The 20,387-nt window shown below is 42.9% G+C and overlaps 1 protein-coding gene across 1 annotated transcript in view; it reads right to left on the bottom strand.

Annotated features, from left to right (window-relative positions):
• mcf2a (MCF.2 cell line derived transforming sequence a) overlaps positions 1-18,713 on the bottom strand; it is a 47,556-nt gene extending 28,843 nt beyond the window's left edge. The window contains exons 1-9 of the mRNA XM_084041910.1: positions 18,187-18,713; positions 9,194-9,262; positions 8,499-8,613; positions 7,561-7,651; positions 2,572-2,691; positions 1,948-2,064; positions 1,203-1,352; positions 531-646; positions 116-230 (exon numbers count right to left, since the gene is read on the bottom strand). Coding sequence (XP_083898036.1) covers positions 116-230; positions 531-646; positions 1,203-1,352; positions 1,948-2,064; positions 2,572-2,691; positions 7,561-7,651; positions 8,499-8,613; positions 9,194-9,262; positions 18,187-18,307 — 1,014 coding nt within the window. The 5' untranslated portion in view covers positions 18,308-18,713. The remainder of the gene's footprint in view (positions 1-115; positions 231-530; positions 647-1,202; positions 1,353-1,947; positions 2,065-2,571; positions 2,692-7,560; positions 7,652-8,498; positions 8,614-9,193; positions 9,263-18,186) is intronic.
• Positions 18,714-20,387: the final 1,674 nt, after the last annotated feature.

Genomic DNA, 20,387 nt, shown 5'->3' with positions numbered 1-20,387 from the left:
AACCACTATATCTGTTTTGCTCTAACACACTAACATACACACACACACACACACACACACACACACACACACACACACACAAGCACACACCAGATGTCCGGGACGGAATACTCACCTCCTTAAAGCTTTTCTCGTATTTGAGGAGCTGAAGGAACTGATGCAGTTTTAAATGATGCTTCTCAAAGAAGCCGTCGAAGGCGGCCTCCATGTCTCGGAGCTGAGCCAGGAGCCTGAGCAGCAGAGGGACATTATGCTCTGTGATCACACACATCATCACCTCAATCATCAGTATTACATGTGATTCCCTTTGTGACATGCACTAATAATAAGATCAAATTAAGAGCTCTGACTGCGAGAGACTGAGAGACAATGTTCAGATCAGGGAATCCCAAACTTTTCCAACCCAAGGCGGGAAAAGAACAGAAAAAGAAAATAGCAGATCTACAAGCTCACAATGCATCGCTTTGCAATGTGTTGTGAGCTTGCACTTTTTCTTTTATATGTTTGGAGGTTTAGATGTTGTTCTGTACCTCTGTACTGTGTCCCAGTCTAACTTCACGTCCCAGTGGGGGTCCTCCTCTGTCCCCGAGGCCTCCAGGCTGGAGAGGAGGTGGCGGCCCTCCTTTGACACTGATCTGATGGCGTCCTGCACAAGAGAAGGATTGTGTTTTTATGTAAGGCACGGACAACATTCACAGCATCAGTGCAGACATGAACAAGTGGATAAATTATGTTCTGAAGTAAAATCATCTTAACCCATTAAGACCCAATTCTAAAAATATCTTCTAAATCAGTAGTTCTCAAAACTTTGGGACCCCTAAAATTATAGTTATTTGGCCGCGTACCCCCATCTGAAAATGTTTCCAGATGGGGCCCCAGAAGAGACCCCGACGAGAATATTTGTTAAAAAAATCAAAATGGTTCAAAATCTTTCAAACACTTTCAAGAGTTTTCAAAAATGTTCACAAATAGCAAATGTACAAACTCCCAGCGTGAGCAATTGTGAGCAATACATTTCAGACTAAGTCAAAGTCATTTTACGTCCTACTCTATTCATTCGTACTGTAGGGTGATATGGGGGTGGGGTTTGTCGATACCCGAGAAAATCTTCTTTTTCACAGCCTAAAGTTGGCAGATATGATTAACTCGTGATTTCACTGGGTAAACAAGAACTTTCAAAGCCAGAATGTGAACTGTCACACCTTGAGCCTCCTGTATTTGTCGGTATGTGTCTTCAGCAGGTACTCAATGGTGTTGCCCTCATCCGGTAGCTCTGTCTCTGCCAACTCTGTGCCGAAGGCCTGCAGCATCTGGGCTATGTCTTTCACTGTCACTGCAAAACTTTCAATGGCCTATAGAGGGGAGCAGAGACCACCCAAAACAAAAAAACAGCACAATGATGTCACCACTCACTCAAGACACATCACGCTGTAATTAGGGTTGGGATTAATGATTCCGGTTGCTTAACGATTCCCTGTCAACGGTCAGATTCCTTAAAGGGATAGTTCACCCCCAAAATGACTTTTTTTCTATCGATTAGTCACCCCATGGAGACTTGAATTCATGGATATTTTTTAGTTTTGGTCGCATTCCTAAGCCAATCATTTGATTACCGGCAGCGGTCAAAGGAGACACAAAGAGTCTCCTTTGTGTCTCCTACCGGAGCCGCTGCCTACCGGTCTGCTGGTCATAAAATTATTGGCTTAGGAATGCGACAAAAAATATATATATAATATCTAACTCAATGTTGGATCCGGTTCCTCCAGTTCCAGATCCCAACCCTATACTGTAGCTGCAATTGGTATAGAACGAGTAGAGCCGACAAGATGTTCTTGTGCACAACTTAAAATGACCCCTTCATGGATGTTTACAGTTTCAGATTAAATTGTAACATCTGTGTATTGTATCCAAACTTTATTTTTCAGTTCCATCTGTATGTCGCCGTACCGTTCGTAGGACAATCCAGTCACTGTGGCAATAGTCCAAAGTGCCACCAAACTCAGAAGTCAGCTGGTTCTCATCGATGTAGTGCAGCAGGTCAGTGACAGAGCTCAGCATCACCACCTAAAAGAAAAGACACGCTGTGAGCACTCGGCAAAGATTAGTTGGGCAACTTCTGCTTTCTTGTTTCAAGAAAAATGGTCTAAATAGATTGTTGGGCTGTGATCCCCAGAGCTCGGCTAAGGTGCATAATGGAGAACCTGGTGAAGGCTGAGGAAGAGCCTGGGACGCTCCAAATGTCTCTGCATCAAGTAAAATCCTCTTAACCCATTCAATCCGGGGAACGCATCTGTGTCATTTTAGATTTGAGCTATAACCATTATTTTATACTTTGGCCATTTAAAAATAGCAGATCTACAAGCTTGTGGCACGGCACCAAGTGCCGCGCTACAAGCCTGTAAATCTGCTATTTTCTTTTTAATCGTGAACATTTGTACAAATCTTATGAATATATATATATTTTTAAAGCGAACATTTGTAACTCAAATCTTTGCTTCTGGGGGTCCCAGGAACTAAAGGTGGTGGTGGTGTCGGACATGCTCTGTTATAACCGAGGAGAATCTGCATTACTGGCATCTTTAGCATGAAGTCTTCCTGGCTGAAGCGAAAGCCCAGGTCGGTGACGGTGCGCTGGAAGAAGCTGGTGGGCCGTAGCACCAGCACCAGGTGGAGGTTCCCTGGGAAGGAAGCCTGCAGAGAGACGAGTACACGGCTGTCATATCTGCTTGGAAGATAAAAAAGCCTGTGCTTAATATACTGTACTATGGTAAAGCAATTCCAATGCGTTGAGAGACAACAGTGACTCCTCTGTACACTGACTTCTGGATGCATATTTAAAGTAGATGAAAGGACAGTGACGGTTAGGGAGAAGTATCTGTCACAGGCAGCATTAACAGCTACTATATCTGCTGCTTCCTCCCTGTATCCACAGACTCAGCTGTCAGTCAAGAGATTTACTGTCAGAAGGCTCAGCCTAATTAATGAGTGCAGGGATCAGAGACTACACTACAAAGATGTCACAAATAAGCTGCAGGCAGTGGTGTAAAGTAACGAAGTGCATGTACTTAAGTAGCCTAACAGCTTTGAGATATTCTTACTTTACTGGAGTATTTCCAATTTTCAATACTTTTACTTCTACTCCACTACATCTCAGAAATAAATGTTGTGCTTTTTACTCCACAAAAAAAATGAAAATAGCAAATCTACAAGTTCACAATGTGTCCCGTTGTGAGCTTGTAGATATGCCATTTTCAAAAGATTCTTTATACATGACAAACTTGTGAAATGGGACATACTGCATAATGAGTACTTTCACTTTTGGTACTTAAAGGTAGGGTAAGTGATTTACTTTGGTTAAAGTACGTTTTAAATAGCTCTATATTGTGATAGTAGGCTACTCATTACTATAGAGTGTTTGTTCAGTAAAATTAGTCTCCCATGTCTCTCCAGCTCTTTATTTTCAGTGCTCTCTCCTGATTGGCTTAAAGGGTGTCACCTACCTGAAAATGTACTATATTCTGTTTACTAAAGAGCTGGAGAGACCGCTGTGACCAAACTAACGCTCTGTAGCAATGATTACGTATCAGAATATAGTACTTTAACCTTTTAAACAAAAAATAAAAAAAATACCAGAAAATATCACTTACTTTAAGTATATTCTAATGTGAATACTTTTACTCAAGTAAATTTTTAATACCCTACTTTTATTTGTAACAGAGGAAGCCTATTTCTACATTGTGGTATTGGTACTTTTACTTAAGAACAAAATGTGAGTACTTCTTTAAATAAGCTGCCGGACATCTGCAGGTCATTTAAGGAAAAACACCCTGACATGTATCAATTTGACATCTGTGGTGAAATGCACATTGCTTATGAGGCAGAGGCTAGATTACACTGTAATAGATCTCCAGCATTGGCCAGTTGTGATGAGGTTGCAGTTTTGCAACATCAAAAGAAAGAAAGAAAATGCATAAATAAATAATAAGCTCTCTGGAGGAATACATGCTGTATGTATGCTGTATCTTACTGTGTATAGTTCACAGTAATAACAGAATAACAGTTCATAATTAGTCTACTGCTTTGAAAATAAGAAATAAATATGGCCCGGTCATAACATGGACATCATCTCATGTGGATTTTCACTATAGTCCTACATGTATTAACCATGATGATGCATCATAATTCACACATTCTGAGGTGGCAGTTCATACTACTGGTACTAGTGACTTTAAATCACATCAATGCAATTGCATGTGATGCAACTTTTTGACATTCATTCGCCCTCAAGTCATTCCCCCAAAAAACGATGACGAAGGTAGGAGGCAGAACTGAACATGCATTTAAAATCCATAGTAGTGATCATGCAGTTGGATTTCAGTCAGGTTGCATTAACTGAAACAATTGCATGACTAAGCAGAATTGGCGATTCCGCACCGCAGTGCTACAGTCAGCAGCAGCGGCTGCAGCCGGTCGGTGCGATGCTCGCTGCCTCTGACTGCCGCAGTTACCCAGCCCACCCAAAACTTCATCCTAACTCTTCTAAGACGGTAAATAACACTAAAGCAGCCAGCAGCTCGTTACCGGGGTCCTCCGCATCTTGGGCATTCCTCGTCGATGAAAACTCTCAGTCATCGTGTTCGATGCCATCTCGGCGGTTGCAAAAAAGACAATTAAAAAGTGCGTTGCTTGCCAAGCCCTCGCCCGTCCCGTCCGTAAATCGCCACCCAAAGTATGCTACTCCTCTCTCGGCTCAGGCTGCCTGCTACGGCAACGACGCCGCTCCCGCAGAGAGAGACTGCAATCTCTCCCTCCCCACCTTCCCCCACCCACATGATCATCATCATCACAGTGTCCTTTCCTCGTCGCTCCACGAAACAGAACGTCATCAAGACATGCCCTCAGTATTTGCTTGCTAATGCATTTTTAGCACGAATCCAGTCACAGGCACAGGCACAGCAGTCGCCAGTTACACCTTTGCTAGCCATGGATTCACACGACGGTCGTCTCTGTCACGAGTCACGACCGTCATGGATGAACGTCAACATAACAGTTTCTCCCTTTTTGGCCCGTACATCTACTTAAACGTTCAGATTTCAAATATAAAGTGCTTACCCCATGGCCACGGATGTTACACTTATGCACGGGCCCTCAGAAGTACCCGTATATTCCGTATTGTTCAATAAAAAGCATTTTAATCCGATCGGTGGCCATTTTCTCATAGTTATAGTGTATCAGAGTGCAATACACCTCCCAACCGATAGGTTCGCGTAGTTGAAAGCATATATGGCAAAAATAAGGACAAAATGGCCAGCAAATGCAATCGAATTAAAATGCCTTTTATTGAATAATACGGAAGATACGGTTACTTCTGAGGGCCCGAACAGAATTGTAACATCCGTGGCCATAGCATAAGCACTTTATATTTGAAATCTGAACGATTATGTAGATGTACGGGCAAAAAAAGGAGAAAGTGCAAACACCAGGTTGAAGTTCATCCATGACTGTCATTATAGGGAACGGGCATAGGGAGGAGTCGAGGCGGAGCCTAGCTACCAGTGACGTATTTCGGCAGCCATCTTAGTTAGCCTCGTATCAATAACAACATTGACAGTTACTCACAACGTGTCCTGAACGCACAGTCTGTGTAAAGTCTACAACACATTAAAGGACAGAAGATGGACCGGGCAATGCATGACATTACCATACAGAGAGAAGCTGAACGCGGACGCAAAGGCACGCTACCTGGGAAAAATGTCATTACATCTGTGCCCCTGTAATGACAGTGCCCAGTCAGAGTCACAATCATTCATTTCATAGACTGGTTCACCTGAACCGAAAATAAAATATAGTCATCTTGAGTACTGATTATCTATATATTATTATTATTATTAGCGAAGTATTATTATTATTATTATTATTATTATTATTATTATTATATTGTTCATTCATTAATCATTGAGCTAGTAAGTGAATGGAACGGGACCTGTGTTGCCAGATTTCGCGAGAGAAATAAGCAACCAGGTATATGAAAACAAGCCCAAAAGAAGTGGCTTTGTGACATTGGCTACTTGAAAAAAAATAGCCGATCTACAAGCTCACGTGAGCTTGTACATAGGCTATTTAAAAAAAAACTCTTGCAATAAAATAAACAATATTTGGATTTTTTTTTAAACATTCTAACAACACAAATGCTCCCTGGCACAGAACATTTTCATGACAATATTTGAGAACCACTGGTTTATTTTTTATTTTTTTGGAAACAAGCCTAAATAAGCAATAACACTTTATAAATAAGCCACACAAAAAACGCAACCCGCCGCAAATACCAATTTTACAAGCAACTTAACAGAAAAAGCCAGAAAAAGTTCTGCCCAAAGTCGCTTATAATAAGCCGACATGGCAACGCTGATTCTCTCCCAGAAACGGTCTTATCAACACAACGTTTGTTTGTTTGTTTATATTTTTATTGTGTTCTGTCATGCTTGTTTGAACACGGGTAGAGAGCCTAAATGTGTTTGTTTCATTGTATTTAAGATATTCGATATAAATTCTTTTTTTTTTAATGCCAGATTTAGCTAATACTGCCGTAAACGTCCCATTCAAACTGCTAGCCTAGCCACTTAGCCGATGCTCTGCTCTGAGACTCTGAGCACAACAGATGTTTATATTTTTATTGTGTGCTGTCATGCTTGTTTGAGCACAGAAGCATATGTGTTAGAGATTATACAAGTTAGATATAGATAGAAGAGAGGTGGAAGATAATGTACATCGTCTACACACATTGCTGCTTGCTGAACGAGCAGGACTACAGAGTGTTGTACCAGGATGTACTAGCGTGACCAGATAGATAGTAGAGAGATGGAAGATCATGTACACAGTGTCTACACTTGATGCTTGCTGAGAACAACGAGCACAGGACTACAGAGTGATGTACCAGGATGTACTAGCGCGACCACAAAGATAGTAGAGAGATGGAAGATCATGTACACCATCTACACTTGCTGCATGCTCACTACAGAGTGATGTACGGATGTACCAGCGCGACCAAACAAGCTAAGGCTTATGGCGGCCAAAGTGGGCGGAGTTAACGGCGTGACGAAACTGTGACATCGCTACGCCCTTTCCCTATATGTCTATACCTTTGCAGGCATTTGATTTCACTGCAAGCCCAAACAAGTTTGCCTTTCTTTGAATTACATTTCAATATTACAGTTGCATTTTAATACATATTGTATCATACTTTACTAATATTCTGACAATACAAGTCTGCATCATACATTGCCTGCGAGTCTGACTGACTCAGAAGATATCAGTACCATGGACAGCAACTGGACACGAGTTGCCTGCTGGTTCAGCACATGGAAATAATACATTATCAGGAAATATCCACTATCCAGGAAATGTGCAGCGTCTGTGTCTGTGTCTCTGCATAAACGGTCGATATTTCCCTTGTCCTCCATGCATGATGTCCACATAAAGTCTCACTATAAAAATACAAATTAGGAAGCAAAGAAGGCGATCTAAAGAAAACTAAAATGAGAGAATGTATATCTCGCTCACCGCTATTCTGGCAAGTGCGGTTTTAATAGAAGCCCAAGTATCCAGTCTTCGATCTAAAATGATGATGAATTTGACCCCTGGCTGCCTCTTTCTGCAATCACAAACAAGACAATTATTTCAGTTTTGCGTATGTTTTATGTAGTCAGAGATTTAGGCATTTCAGCCAAGTGAAATGTCAAAAGTATAACTAACTTTAAAGTAAATTGCCTGAAAAGTCTGATACTAACTTGACAGTGATAAACGCTCCTGGTAGGCTACAGTGTAGATGACAGGCCTAAACTAGTGACAAACTGTATGGACATGGACGTGGAAAGTGCACATCCAATACTGCAGTGTTTCTCAAACTTCTTCATGTCAAGGACCCCCAAAATTATATGTAGGACTAATTGGCCGCGGACCCCCCCATCTGAAAATGTTTTGTGCCAGGGACCCCCAGAATCTAAGATTTGCGCAAAACAAAATAAAAAAATCCAATTATTCAAAAATGTCCAAACATTTTTGAGATAAAAAAAATAAAATCAAAAATAGCAGCTGTACAAGCTTGCAGCACGGCACAAAGTGACGCGCTGTGAGCTTGTACATCTGCTATTTTTGAATAGCCAACATATAAATGGATAAAGTGGTTAAAAAGATTGTGATTCTATATTAACACACTTAGCTGAGGACCCTCCTCTTTTGCACCTGACCACAAAAGGTTGCCATACAGAGTACTCCACTAGGACAAGTATATGAGCCTGTACCTTAAGGACACTGGGCAAGTTGTGCACAGAATATATAAACTCTGGAGTCAATACTGCATTGCAGGGAACAGTGAGAGAGAGAGAGGAGAGGGGGGCTATATAGACAGGCTGACAGAGGGGGGGGGGGGGGGGGGGGGGCAATAAAAACACAGAGAGAGAGCGAGAGAGAAAGAGAGAGAGGTTTAGGGAGGCACACACCGAGGTATGAGAGTGAGGTATGTTAAAACTTTGGCTAAAGCTTCCTCCGGGATGTCGCTGAAAGCCGAGTACTCTGGGAGAGTGATGATGACGCTGGAGTCCTCTCCTCGACCTCCTGTAAAAGGAAAACAAACATGGAACTATTAATTTCCACACTTCCGCACAACAAACCAATGTTTAGCCATCGGCCCAGGTTGGCTGGACATTCAGGTGAGCTGCACAGTGTGGCATTGGGGTGTGTGTTGCCTCGCTGAACGTGCATCAACCAATCTGGAAAAAGTCTAATAACTACTGTAACAGTATTGCTTCTGAGATTCTGATGTGATATCATTTAACCCAGTGGTTCTCAAAGTGGAGTCCAAGGGGGTCCCCTCAAGGTCCCTAGCAAAATGTGTTAATTAATATGCCTACATTTTAACCCCCTTATCTATGTTTTATACATAGGATATTCAAAAATGTCTGGACATGCCGTGCTGCGAGCTTGTACATCGGCTATTTTTGAATATTTTTGTGAGTTTGAAACATTTCGAATCATTTTGCAAATTTTTAACACAAATCTTCTCTTCTGGGTGTACCTGGCAAAAATATTTTCAGATTCGCGGCCAAATGCATATCAATTTGGGGGTCCTTGATATGAAAAGGTTTGAGAACCACTGATTTAACCCATAGCAGGTTGTTGAGTGAAAGGCCCTCACCTGACAGGTATGCCACCTGTTTCTCAATGTAGCCCCCCACCTCCTTCATGCTGACAGGGACAGTCACCTCTGAATGAGGAGAAATGGATTATAATTATTAAAAAGAACAGCACATGCAAAACGAAGGTTTCAAAGGAGTGGCACATACTGTACTGCAAACAGTCAATGTGAATGCATACAAAATCCAATTGGCCCACATGTTTCTGCAGTGTGCACTGCATGACACTTACTTTTTGTATGGGTTCCTTGCATTGACTGCTAATAATCTTTGATGGTTGCAAATGCTGCCCTCTTGTGGTAGATATAAACACTGCATTACATTGTAATTCATAACGCATCATCACCATCGAGAAACGCCATTGAATTCATTAACAATGCCATCTACTGGAGAAGAAGGTTATAATGTTGCACTTGAACTGCAATTGATGCAGTGTGTTAAAAGTTAATTGGCTGATTTTCCCTCTTGCTCATGCTTGGTGACATGTATAATGATATGATGATATGATGGCATACGTTTTTATCATTCTCAGCTTATGAAAATAACTGGCCAGTAAAAACCCAGTGTCAGAACAGGTCAACAGGGCATTAGATGATGTGACATTTAGATGAACTGCTCTTGGCACCAGGTAACAGTGCAGTACTCATCCAGTCCTCTGTGAGAGACAACACACTCAAATCATGTCTAACACACAATGACTTCCAAAAGGCAACACACAGGTTTTTCTTTTCCAAAGCAACATTTTGGCTAGATTTTAGTGTGCCTTTTTTAAATTGTGTTCTGTATTCATTATATCACAATTCCCAAACTTCCACAGGCTGTAACAAGCATGACAATATATTTTCCCATGCTTTTCTAGGTTTTTCAGAACTTTGAGAAAGCATGTTGGAACCTCAGTGCTCTTCTATTAACCACATGAACCCTAGCGTACCTAATCTTGGCATGTCATAATTGGAAAATATTCAGTGAAAATAGGCGAACATTCGGCAAAAATAGCAGATCTACAAGCTCACGTGTTGTGTCTTGCTACGCTAAACTTGTAGATAATCTATTTTCAGCCAAGAGATTTGGTGTAGAGGGAAAAAGAGGAGGGGACCAGAGCACAGATGCGTCGTATACAGTTAAAGTGGTTAAGTAGTATGTAGGGCTTCATCAGGTTCATACGCGGGTGAAATGAGTTTTGGGTCCAGCATGTTTAAAAAACAGTGGGGATGTGCATATCCTACCTTTTTTCATAAGTAGTAGGCCTATACACACCCATAGTACCAGTTTTACAAATGCAAATGTATGACTATAATAGCACGACATGGAAGCATTTATTAAAATTATTTTTGAAGCATTATTGCTTTGTTTTACATTGTACGACAGTAGAGAGCTACAGGAGGGCTGATGAGGGGTGATGGGTTAGTGGCCATGACTGGCTGATTGTATCACATGATTCCCTCAAATGACCTTTAGTGGGAATACTGATATGTCAGAACAAAAAATAAACATCAACAAAGTTCTTTACCACAACAGACATGCCTGCACACTGCGCAGGCAAGACTCCAGTGTGTAGTTGCAATAACTCGCAGCTTGGTTGACATGTTTTTTTTTAATGCATTTCATTCATAATAGATAAACACATTAAAAATAAATTAGACCTGAGGCAGAGGGAAAGACATACGGGAAAAGAGATGGAGCAAAACAGAGGTGTTGACACAGAGAGAGAGAGATGGAGAGGGAGAGAGAGAGAGAGCGCGCAAAAGAGAGAAACTGAACAGGGAGGTGTCCGATTCCACGTGGCTACTACAGGTAACACGGAGGCGGGCGGGGCTCGTCAGGGAGCAGGTAATAAGCTCCACTGGTCCTTGTTTAATATTTCATGTGTGTCTGTTAGGGAGATGTGGCGGGCCAGAGGAGGGCCACGGCCCGGGCCGTTCACACATAGCTGTGCGGTAAAGTTACAGTCTCAGGTTTTAATAGAACACTGGGCTGGTCGTGTAACAATGGAGCACGAGTTAAGACAGGCCTTACACATAACGCTCATGTTCATCTTCATTTTCCACTGCGAGAGATGCAATTTGCATAGTCACGTTACACACTGAATGCTAAACTAAATGCATATGCTGGCACCACAGAGACCAAAACAATGTCTAGCCTGATAGGGAGATGGAAAACGGAGCATGAGTTTTGTTGTATTTCTGAACATGTCCATTACTGTGATGTGATGTTAATCTGCTATGTAAAGGAAGAGATACTAAATTCGATTGCTAATATGAATATGATTATTAGCAATACTGATTCTGCACTTAAGAATTATGCCAATTAATCAATTATTTATATTAAGCACACACACACACACACACACACACACACACACACACACACACACACACACACACACACACACACACACACACACACACACACACACACACACACACACACACACACACACACACACACACACACACACACACAGCAGCTTCTTCCTTCACTGCAGACCTCTAACAGTATTTGATCAGGGGGAGGAGATGCTTGCACTGCAATGTTTTTCATATGGATGCCAGACTCTAGTCTCTGGAGGTCTCTCTACTCCTCGCTTGTTTACTATCTGCTCCTCTCATGCTGTGCTTCTCTGATCTGTCAAAACAAATGTCTGCCAAACATACAGTACCCTCTATTTGGTAATAGCGTAGGGATGCATAATTATTTCAGCACATACAGTACAGTATATAATATTGAAATTACCATAATTATGTAACTACACTTTTTAAAGTTCGTATTCACATGGTTACATTTTAAAGCACTGAAAAATACAGGCTTTATTTTATTGCCAGATAGTGAAGTAATACTCCTCTAACAGACTTCCTCAGAGCAGGCGTTGCTAATGTGGGGTGAAAGTCAAATAATCTCTGTTTGCGCTTCTGTCCTTGCCCATTCCATTTAACAGCAAGCATGGCTGGAGCCACAGATCGACTGGCAGCTGAACAGATCAAGGCCCAGGCTCCATCCTACAGTACAATGCTTATCAGGGTGCGCTGTTGAGCAAACAGATAGGCATCCGTATGGACACAAACATAAAATGTTAGCGAAATATTAAACCCAAACTTGCCGAGGCCGCTTGGCTAGGACTTGGGCTATCGGATAACAGCTACAGCGTCATTTGTGTTCAAATCAGATGTAGTTACTGTACAGCATGAATCATTAGGTGTGACTCGTCTAATATTTGCTTTAGCAGCTGATTCACTCATATCAGTCCAAGTGAGATTCCCGTTGGCCAGTGACATCACTTATAATAACCTATGCAGCAGCCCTACTCATTTTCAACGGAGGCTACTTTCTAGACTTGTGCAGCACACCAAACGGATGTGTGTTGACTCCTCAGCATCTCCTGTGTAGTCACAGGAGATTCGTGAGCATGAAATCGGTTGCAGAGCGAAAAAAATCCCAGCTTACACACACACACAAACGTTCATAGCGCACAAAGGCCTGAGCTTACACTGCTTTTAGGTCAGCAGATATTTTTTACTAAACCAGGCTTCCAGTGCTAAGGGGATTAGACTGGTGGGTTGCTATGGTGTGCATTGCTGGAAAAAAAGAGTTGGCGGAAATCCCACTTCCCACCATGCTGCTTTTTCGCTCTCCCATTATGTTAGGAGAGGCCTGCACGTTTGGCACTTTATTTGTCTCTTCTATACAGTTGTGAACATATGTATAATAAGGGGTGTAGGGTGTGTGTGTGTGTATGTGTGTCTAAATGTAGTTGTCTCCACCAGGCCGAAGGCATGGCGGAGAGTATGTTTTCACTCCGTCCGTCCGTGTGTGTGTGTGTGTGTGTGTGTGTGTGTGTGTGTGTGTGTGTGTGTGTGTGTGTGTGTGTGTGTGTGTGTGTGTGTGTGTGTGTGTGTGTGTGTGTGTGTGTGTGTGTGTGTGTGTGTGTGTGTCCGTCCGTCCGTCCGTGAACACCTAACATGGGTCAAGCTTTTTTGTTTTTGGTCAGTTAATTCAGTTGTTTTGGTCAATTAATTCAGTTGTTTATCACATTGCTTATGTACAGTATGACACAGCATCTTGTTCAGTTCAAGTCAAAACACAATCACAGAGTCAGAATCCAACCAGTGGCCAGAAACTATCCACTGGGTACGGGGAAAATAAGCATCAGAAATCTACTAAGGAGTAGATGTGCCTTCCATGCATACTGTATCTATGGATAATGCTTTTCCAAAGTTCCACCTGGACTTGTCCCTCTTGAGAAATGTAATCTACTCATTCAGTACAGCTCATTACTTGGAATGCGAGCACAGCTTTAGCCTGATTAACCTCATCATAACGTCACTCCATTCATGACTTTATACGTCACATGTGTCGACAACAAGGGAGGTGGTCGTGTGGGGCTGAGGCCCTACTAAAAATAGCCGTTGGTTGTTGGCTTGTTTATGGTACAAGCAAAGAGACATATGGCCTAAATTGAAATCTGGGCTAAAGTTTTCACATGAACTGAAAGAGTCACATACTTTAAGTGATTAAGAGAAAAGGCTTGGCAGACTTACTCTTGTATATAGAATTTGATATTATTGGCTTGGGAATTGCTGGTCTTTAAAAATTAAGCCAGCTGCAAGATGCTGCTCAGTCTGCTGTATTATAGTGGTATAGTCATAGTAGTAGTAGTAGTAGTAGTATCTGCTGTATTACAGTAGTTGTAGTATCCAGTCTGCTGTATTACAGTAGCAGTATTCAGTATCTTTAGTTTTGCAGTAGTAGTAGTAGTAGTAGTAAATGGTAAAAATGATAAATGGTAAATGTTGCATTTATATAGCGCTTTTATCCAAAGCGCTTTACATACAGTAGATTGTGCATTACATTCAGCCATTCACACACACACATTCATACACCGATGGCGGAGAAAACCATGCAAGGCACCAACCTGCTCATCGGGAGCAATTAGGGGTTCAGCGTCTTGCTCACCAACTCTGGGGGAGCCCCCCAGCCCGGGATCGAACAGGGAACCTTGCGGTTTCCAGTTCACTCTACCCGGCCACTCTACCCCTGAGCCACTGCCGCCCCGTAGTAGTAGTAGTAGTATGTGCTGTATTACAATAGTACAGTAATAGGGATATCCAGTACTGTACAGGCTGTATTACAGTAGTGGTAGTAGCAGCAGCAGCAGCAGCAGCAGCAGCAGCAGCAGCAGTAGTAGTAGTATCCAGTCTGTTGTATTACAGTAATACAGTAGTAGTAGTATCCAGTTGTGAATCCAGATGTGGAGATGACTAGGATGTGTGTAACAGTGATGGAGAGGATCAGAATTTCCAGCAGAGTGGACGTCTTCTGCTGTCTCTGTGGTTAAGCCCTGGTAACGGTCAGCTTTTCCTGTTAGATACCAAGGCTCTGGGTTTGATAGCAGCTCAGGGCACTCCTCCAAATAACGTTGGGGCATCTGGGAAAGTCCTGCCATCTACCATTGAGACTAGCTTTTGAAACCCTCACAGTGCCTCCAGATAGGAGCACAATATTGTCCGTGTTTGCAGGTAGGTAGCCGTTCGGGGACGGCAATCTCCGTCACTGCATTAGGGACTCCTTCAGGTTGGTCGAGGACATCACTTCAGCAGATACTCAGAAGGCAGAACTGGGAAGGATAACATGTCCTTTGCCCTCCTGGTGAATCTGCTTACTGTCAGGTGAAAAGAAGCAGCTGGTGATGTCACCAAACAATAGGGGTCAGCAGTGACAGGGACTATAAACATGAGGGGGGGGGGGAGTGGCATAATAACTAAATTGGGAGAAAAAAAGAAAAGAATGTTGGGGAAATAAAAGGTAAATTTACCCAAGGTCCAAGCACCCAGAGGTCATGGTGGCACCTGAAAAAGTGGAGGATGCACGCCGATCCTTCGAGCACAAGCGGACTATGGAGAATTGCGAGGTATTGAATGAGCTCAAAACAGCTTCTCTTCAGAGCCAGCATGATGCCCCCTGACAGCAACAGCGAGGAGTTGGACATCCTACTGGGGGTGTTGCAAGGGCACACTTTACAGGCGATCAGTGGATTGGAGATGGAAAATTGCCTTACTATTACACCTAGGAGGTCTTCTAGATCTAGACGACCAAGTGTGGTGGACCTATACAGTTCTTGCTATCTAACCAGTAACCACTAAAAGCAAGAACAGGAGCTCTAGGCTGTGTGTGAGTGTGTACGTGTACGTGTACGTGTGCATACGTGCTAGATTCCTGAATAGCTGAATGCATTTAGATATATTTGTCTTTAACTTTTTTTTTTTTTTTTACAGCAATAGTTTTAATGTATTCATTAGGTTTGTAAAATCAAGAATTTTCAATTATTCCTCAGGGTTCATAGGAAATGTTTATTAGCCATTTTGTTAAGCGTTTAATTTAGAAAGTAGTTGTTCTTCAAATAAATACAAATATATATCAACATGAGACTAGCTGACAATCTATGTTCCACCATTAGCCATGAGAGGCTCTGATGCATATTTACTGTGTTGGTCCTGATTTTGCACCTGCATGTAAGGCTAAGATGTGCTGCCTTATTTTGGGCTATCTTTAGCGTCCCTAAATCCTTTTTAGCTGCACTGGAGCACACAGCCGGGCAGTAGTCAAGGTGAGACAGCACCAGTGCCTGGGTAACCTGGACAACAGATGACATCTCGTGAGCAAGGACTGCCCCTTTCCCATTTTATTAGTCTGGGTTTTCAATGAGTGGAGTGTGGACCATGATAGTTGACCGTTCAATGTGATACCAAATAGTTTTGTTTCATCTACCTGCTCAATTCCCCAAACCACACACACAACCATTATTTATGTTATGATGATGATGAGGTGGTAGTATAGCAGTTGTTTTTAGTTCTAAAAATAACACAACAACACTGCAGGATAAGGGACAGAAGGTGAGTTATGTACTGTAACTGCTGATAGGCATCGTTAATCTTACAGCATAGGTGCCATACAGTACATTGTTCAAGATTAAAACTACAATATGCTTTTTTTATTACTTCCGCCATCCATCCTCCCATCACATTTCGCACACATCATTACACTGAACAAACTCCTCCTGGTAGTAATGGGTCTTTCCTTTCCCCTATAATGTCCCTGTTCCCCTTCACATCCCCAGCCTATTGGGACGATGACACCCCGCCCACGTTGGGAACATTAACCCATTAAGACCGGGAACGCATCTGTGTCATTTTAGATTTATTTGTAAATCTGCTATTTTTGAATAGCCAAAGAAATCTAAAATGACAGAGACGTGTTCCCGGATTGTCTCTGTCATTTTAGATTTCTTTGGCTATTCAAAAACAGCGCTACCGGATTGAATGGGTTAAGAGACATGACCCAACAGCAAAGCCGTAACACTATAGCCTCTGCCAAGAGCTCCTCTCCTCCTCGTGTACAGTATGTAATCACATTAGTCTCTGTGAGGGATGTTCCTCCACAGAGCATCCAGTCAGCTCTACTGCAAGCCACCTCAGTCCAATAGCACTCAGCTCTTTAGAAGTTGGCAAAGATACTTCTGATTCAGTATATGACCACCAAAGACTTGTATGCAGAAAAAAAACAAATGCAGGAAAAAAAAACTAATGTGGTAGTTTAGATACATTTCTTTATATTGTCTGTGACCAACTGCAGAAAAAAAACGCCGGACCGATCATTACATTTCTTCTGCAGACTGCCAGTAGGTCAACTTAGCACCTCCACTGTTTTTTTGTGATACAAAACGTTTTAGACTTTTTGAAATATTGAACTCTAATTTCATAATGGAAGTCAAAGGGCTCTGATTGGCCTACGACCGTGGAAACCATGTCATCTCATGTGGATCCCGAGATTCAACATTCAATGGGTGATTTAGGCTATATTGTATATTGGATGATAAATGTCATTATTGGAATGATAACAATTCTTACTTTAGCACAACTTGAGATGGGACACCAAATAATTGTGTAATAATTTATGTATATTTCTTCATACTAATGTGAACCAAGCATTGGGATGACAGTGGAGCAGGTATGAAATAATGCTTCATTACTGCATGTACAGCCCTTTGGGACATGTTTGTGATATTGGGCTACTGTTTAATAAAATTTGACTCGACTTAACTCCTTCCTATATTAAATACCTGGGGATCACAACATATTGCACTAGTGTATATATAAAGAATATTTTTCAATATGGCCATAATCAACATGTCAACCAATCAGCATTTGGACGCTTCAATACCTTGATTGACGGTTACTCTAAAGATGATTGACTGACACTGACAGTGAGTGAATGTCATCTGAATAGCACTAGTACCATTCATCCACAGCAACACAGATTTTACACATCTCTCATCTACAAATGATTACCGTGGATGAATACAGTATCCATCCACCCGGGATGGCTTAACATAGCAGTCATAATCCCTGCAGGCTTACGTCACAAAGTAAAGAAAGCTGAGACGAGCCCCTCAATAATACTGAATATAAAACTGAAACATGCTTGTATGTACTGTATGTGTCCTCGATGACTCATGTTATGTACTGTACATTAGAAATAACACCCTGGGAGGATATGCAAATCGACCAAAACAGAACCGTGCTGCACTGGCCCGGCCATACGTCTGTCACAGCTGCTGAGATGATTCCCCATGTGTAACAATGATGCAACAACGGTGCAGAGGCAAACCAGGCTTGTATTAAAAAGGCTGCATCGGTAAGTGAGAGGGGGTGATTTGAGGCCAGTACCAGCCATCGTATGTGTGGTCCCAAAGTGACTGCAAAAGATTGCTGCTATTTGTCTCAAAAAGCTTTACACCCTGTACATATAACATGTATATAACGACGCAATGTGACATAGCTCTGTTTACACACTGCTGTACCCCCTCCAACTGTATATACTTTCCCCATTTCCAACTGTTTTTATTATATTTTGACACTTGCTTTGGCAACGTAAACATATGTTTTCTCATGCCAATAAAATTCCTTTGAATTGAAATTGAAATGTAATTGTGTGTACTCACGCTGCAGAGTGCTCTCCAGTTGAGAGCCGGCCTGCAGAAGGCTGTGGTAACTGTCCATCTCTGCCTCGGAGGACTCCTGCTCCGGCTCGCTCTCGCTCTCCTGCGGTGAAATCAGGCCCATCCTGTCCCGTGTCTTACCCTGCTCTTCTCTTCCTTCTCCTCCCCAAGACGCAGGGAATACTGACAAGAGCGCTCGTCGCCGGAGGTAAAGTGACTGCTTCACAGGCCTCACATCTTGCTACTCGCAGTCCGACGGCCCTGCATTGTGTCTCAAGACAAACTGTCAGGTGGGGGGCAGACGAGACTTCTGCCCACCTGCCTCGGCGGGTCCCGAGGTCCGAATCGGGACGGTTCCCTCGACCTGCCTTGCCGCGGGATCTTCCTGAGTCACCTTGAGCTGCATAGAGTGCCACAGAGCAGAGAAGCAGAGACACTGAACAGAGCGGGAGGAAGTCGGTAGTTGGCTGTCCCGTTAGCTGTGGCCTGGAGTCCTTGCACTACACTCTCCCTCACACACACACACACACACACACACACAAACATACACACATTACCCAGTGAGTCTGCTGGGGGTGTGCTGCTGTGCTCTCAACTGCAGTAGCTAGCCCTTAATGAACAGCAGTCGGCCACTTCAAAATAAACACTGCTCCATCTGGCCACTGCTGTCTGCCTGTCTCCCTCCCTCCCTCCCTCTCTCTCTCCCCCTCCCTCCCTCCCTCCACCTCTCTCTCTCTCTCCCCCTCGCCCCTCCCCTTGCTCTCTCTCTGAGATCTAGTGCGTCAGCTCTCTGCACTAGTGTGCAGGGTACAGGAGTCAAGTCCTGATACGCTGCCAACTCCCTCCCAACTTCTCTTTCTTTTCTCACTTCCTGACTCCTCCGTCCTCACACCTCTCTGTTCCATTTAGAATTACGTGTTGGTTGACCTACCAGACACCGCGTGAATCCCTGCAACCCCTGTCCACCTGTTTTTTGCACGCGTACAGTATACGCAAATATATGCAGATATATACATGCATACAATACAGGCACGTCATGCAGAATGTGCACACACATCTGAATGGGTCCTTTTGTAAAACAGGCTTCTTCCCTGCCCTCGGCCGACAAGCTTGGCCCACGGCAGTGTACACCCAGAGTCATACAACAAACACATTCACACAGAGACACAGGAATATGAAAGGGTGTCATTGTGTACATATTAATAGAGGCAGTCTTTCTCAACTCATCTCCCCCACTGGTCCCACCACCCACCACTACACTGATGGGTTTTTCTGACCCATCATTGACACATTATATGCTGAGAGCAGAATGATGCACATAAGCCTCTAACACACATGAATCTCACCAAGAGATGCAGTCACACATCAGATTCAGCTCAGCCTCTAAGAACACGGTATCTGCTCAACATGGCCATGCAACACACACACACACACACACACACACACACAAAATAAAGAATACAAACAAATACAAAGTTGTTTGTTTTTACTTCAAAACATTCTGGTTTATTACAGAAAAGGTTTATTATAGATTTTGAACATACTGGTCTTAAAGAGGTACATTCAGCTCAGAGGTTCAGAGTGCTGAGGCTGGAGACCCCCAAAGAGTGTTTAAAACAGTTCGGCACTTAGTTAACCTGTTGGGTCCTGGGGCGAGCCTACTGTATTGTTCTTCCACAAGCAATTTCCAAAGAAATGCCATTCTGCTGAATTCCACCGTTTAACCAGTTGAACTAGCATCCTTATTCTGGGGGGATTTTTTGCCAAAAAACGCTGATCTACGAGCTCACAATGTGTCGCACGTTGTGAACCTGTAGATCTGCTGTTAGAGGGTGTTTAAGTGGTTAAAATCCAGTTTTGAAACGATGGTCTTGGACAAATACACATTATGCATGTTGATTGTAAAGTAAGTAGCCAGCCTTGCGGGAACCATTATTGGTTCCCGAGCCATGTGGCCCCATAGGTCAGGAGGAACCTATCTCCTGTTTCTGTAGCGTGAGGCAGCTTGATGTACAATTACACCCACTGGACATGAAGCTAGTATGTCGCAGGGACTTACTCCCAATCCGACCCTTGATGCTGAGTGCCAAGCAGGGAGGCTTTGGGTACCAATTTTATAGTCTTTGGTATGACTCAGCCGGGGATTGAACCCCGACTTCCCAGTCTCAGGGCGGACACTCTAACCACAAGGTCACTGAGCTGGT

Source organism: Gymnoscopelus microlampas, assembly GCF_963454915.1.
Source record: "Gymnoscopelus microlampas genome assembly, chromosome: 18".
Taxonomy (NCBI): domain Eukaryota; kingdom Metazoa; phylum Chordata; class Actinopteri; order Myctophiformes; family Myctophidae; genus Gymnoscopelus; species Gymnoscopelus microlampas.
This window is presented reverse-complemented; position numbering and strand designations above follow the sequence as displayed.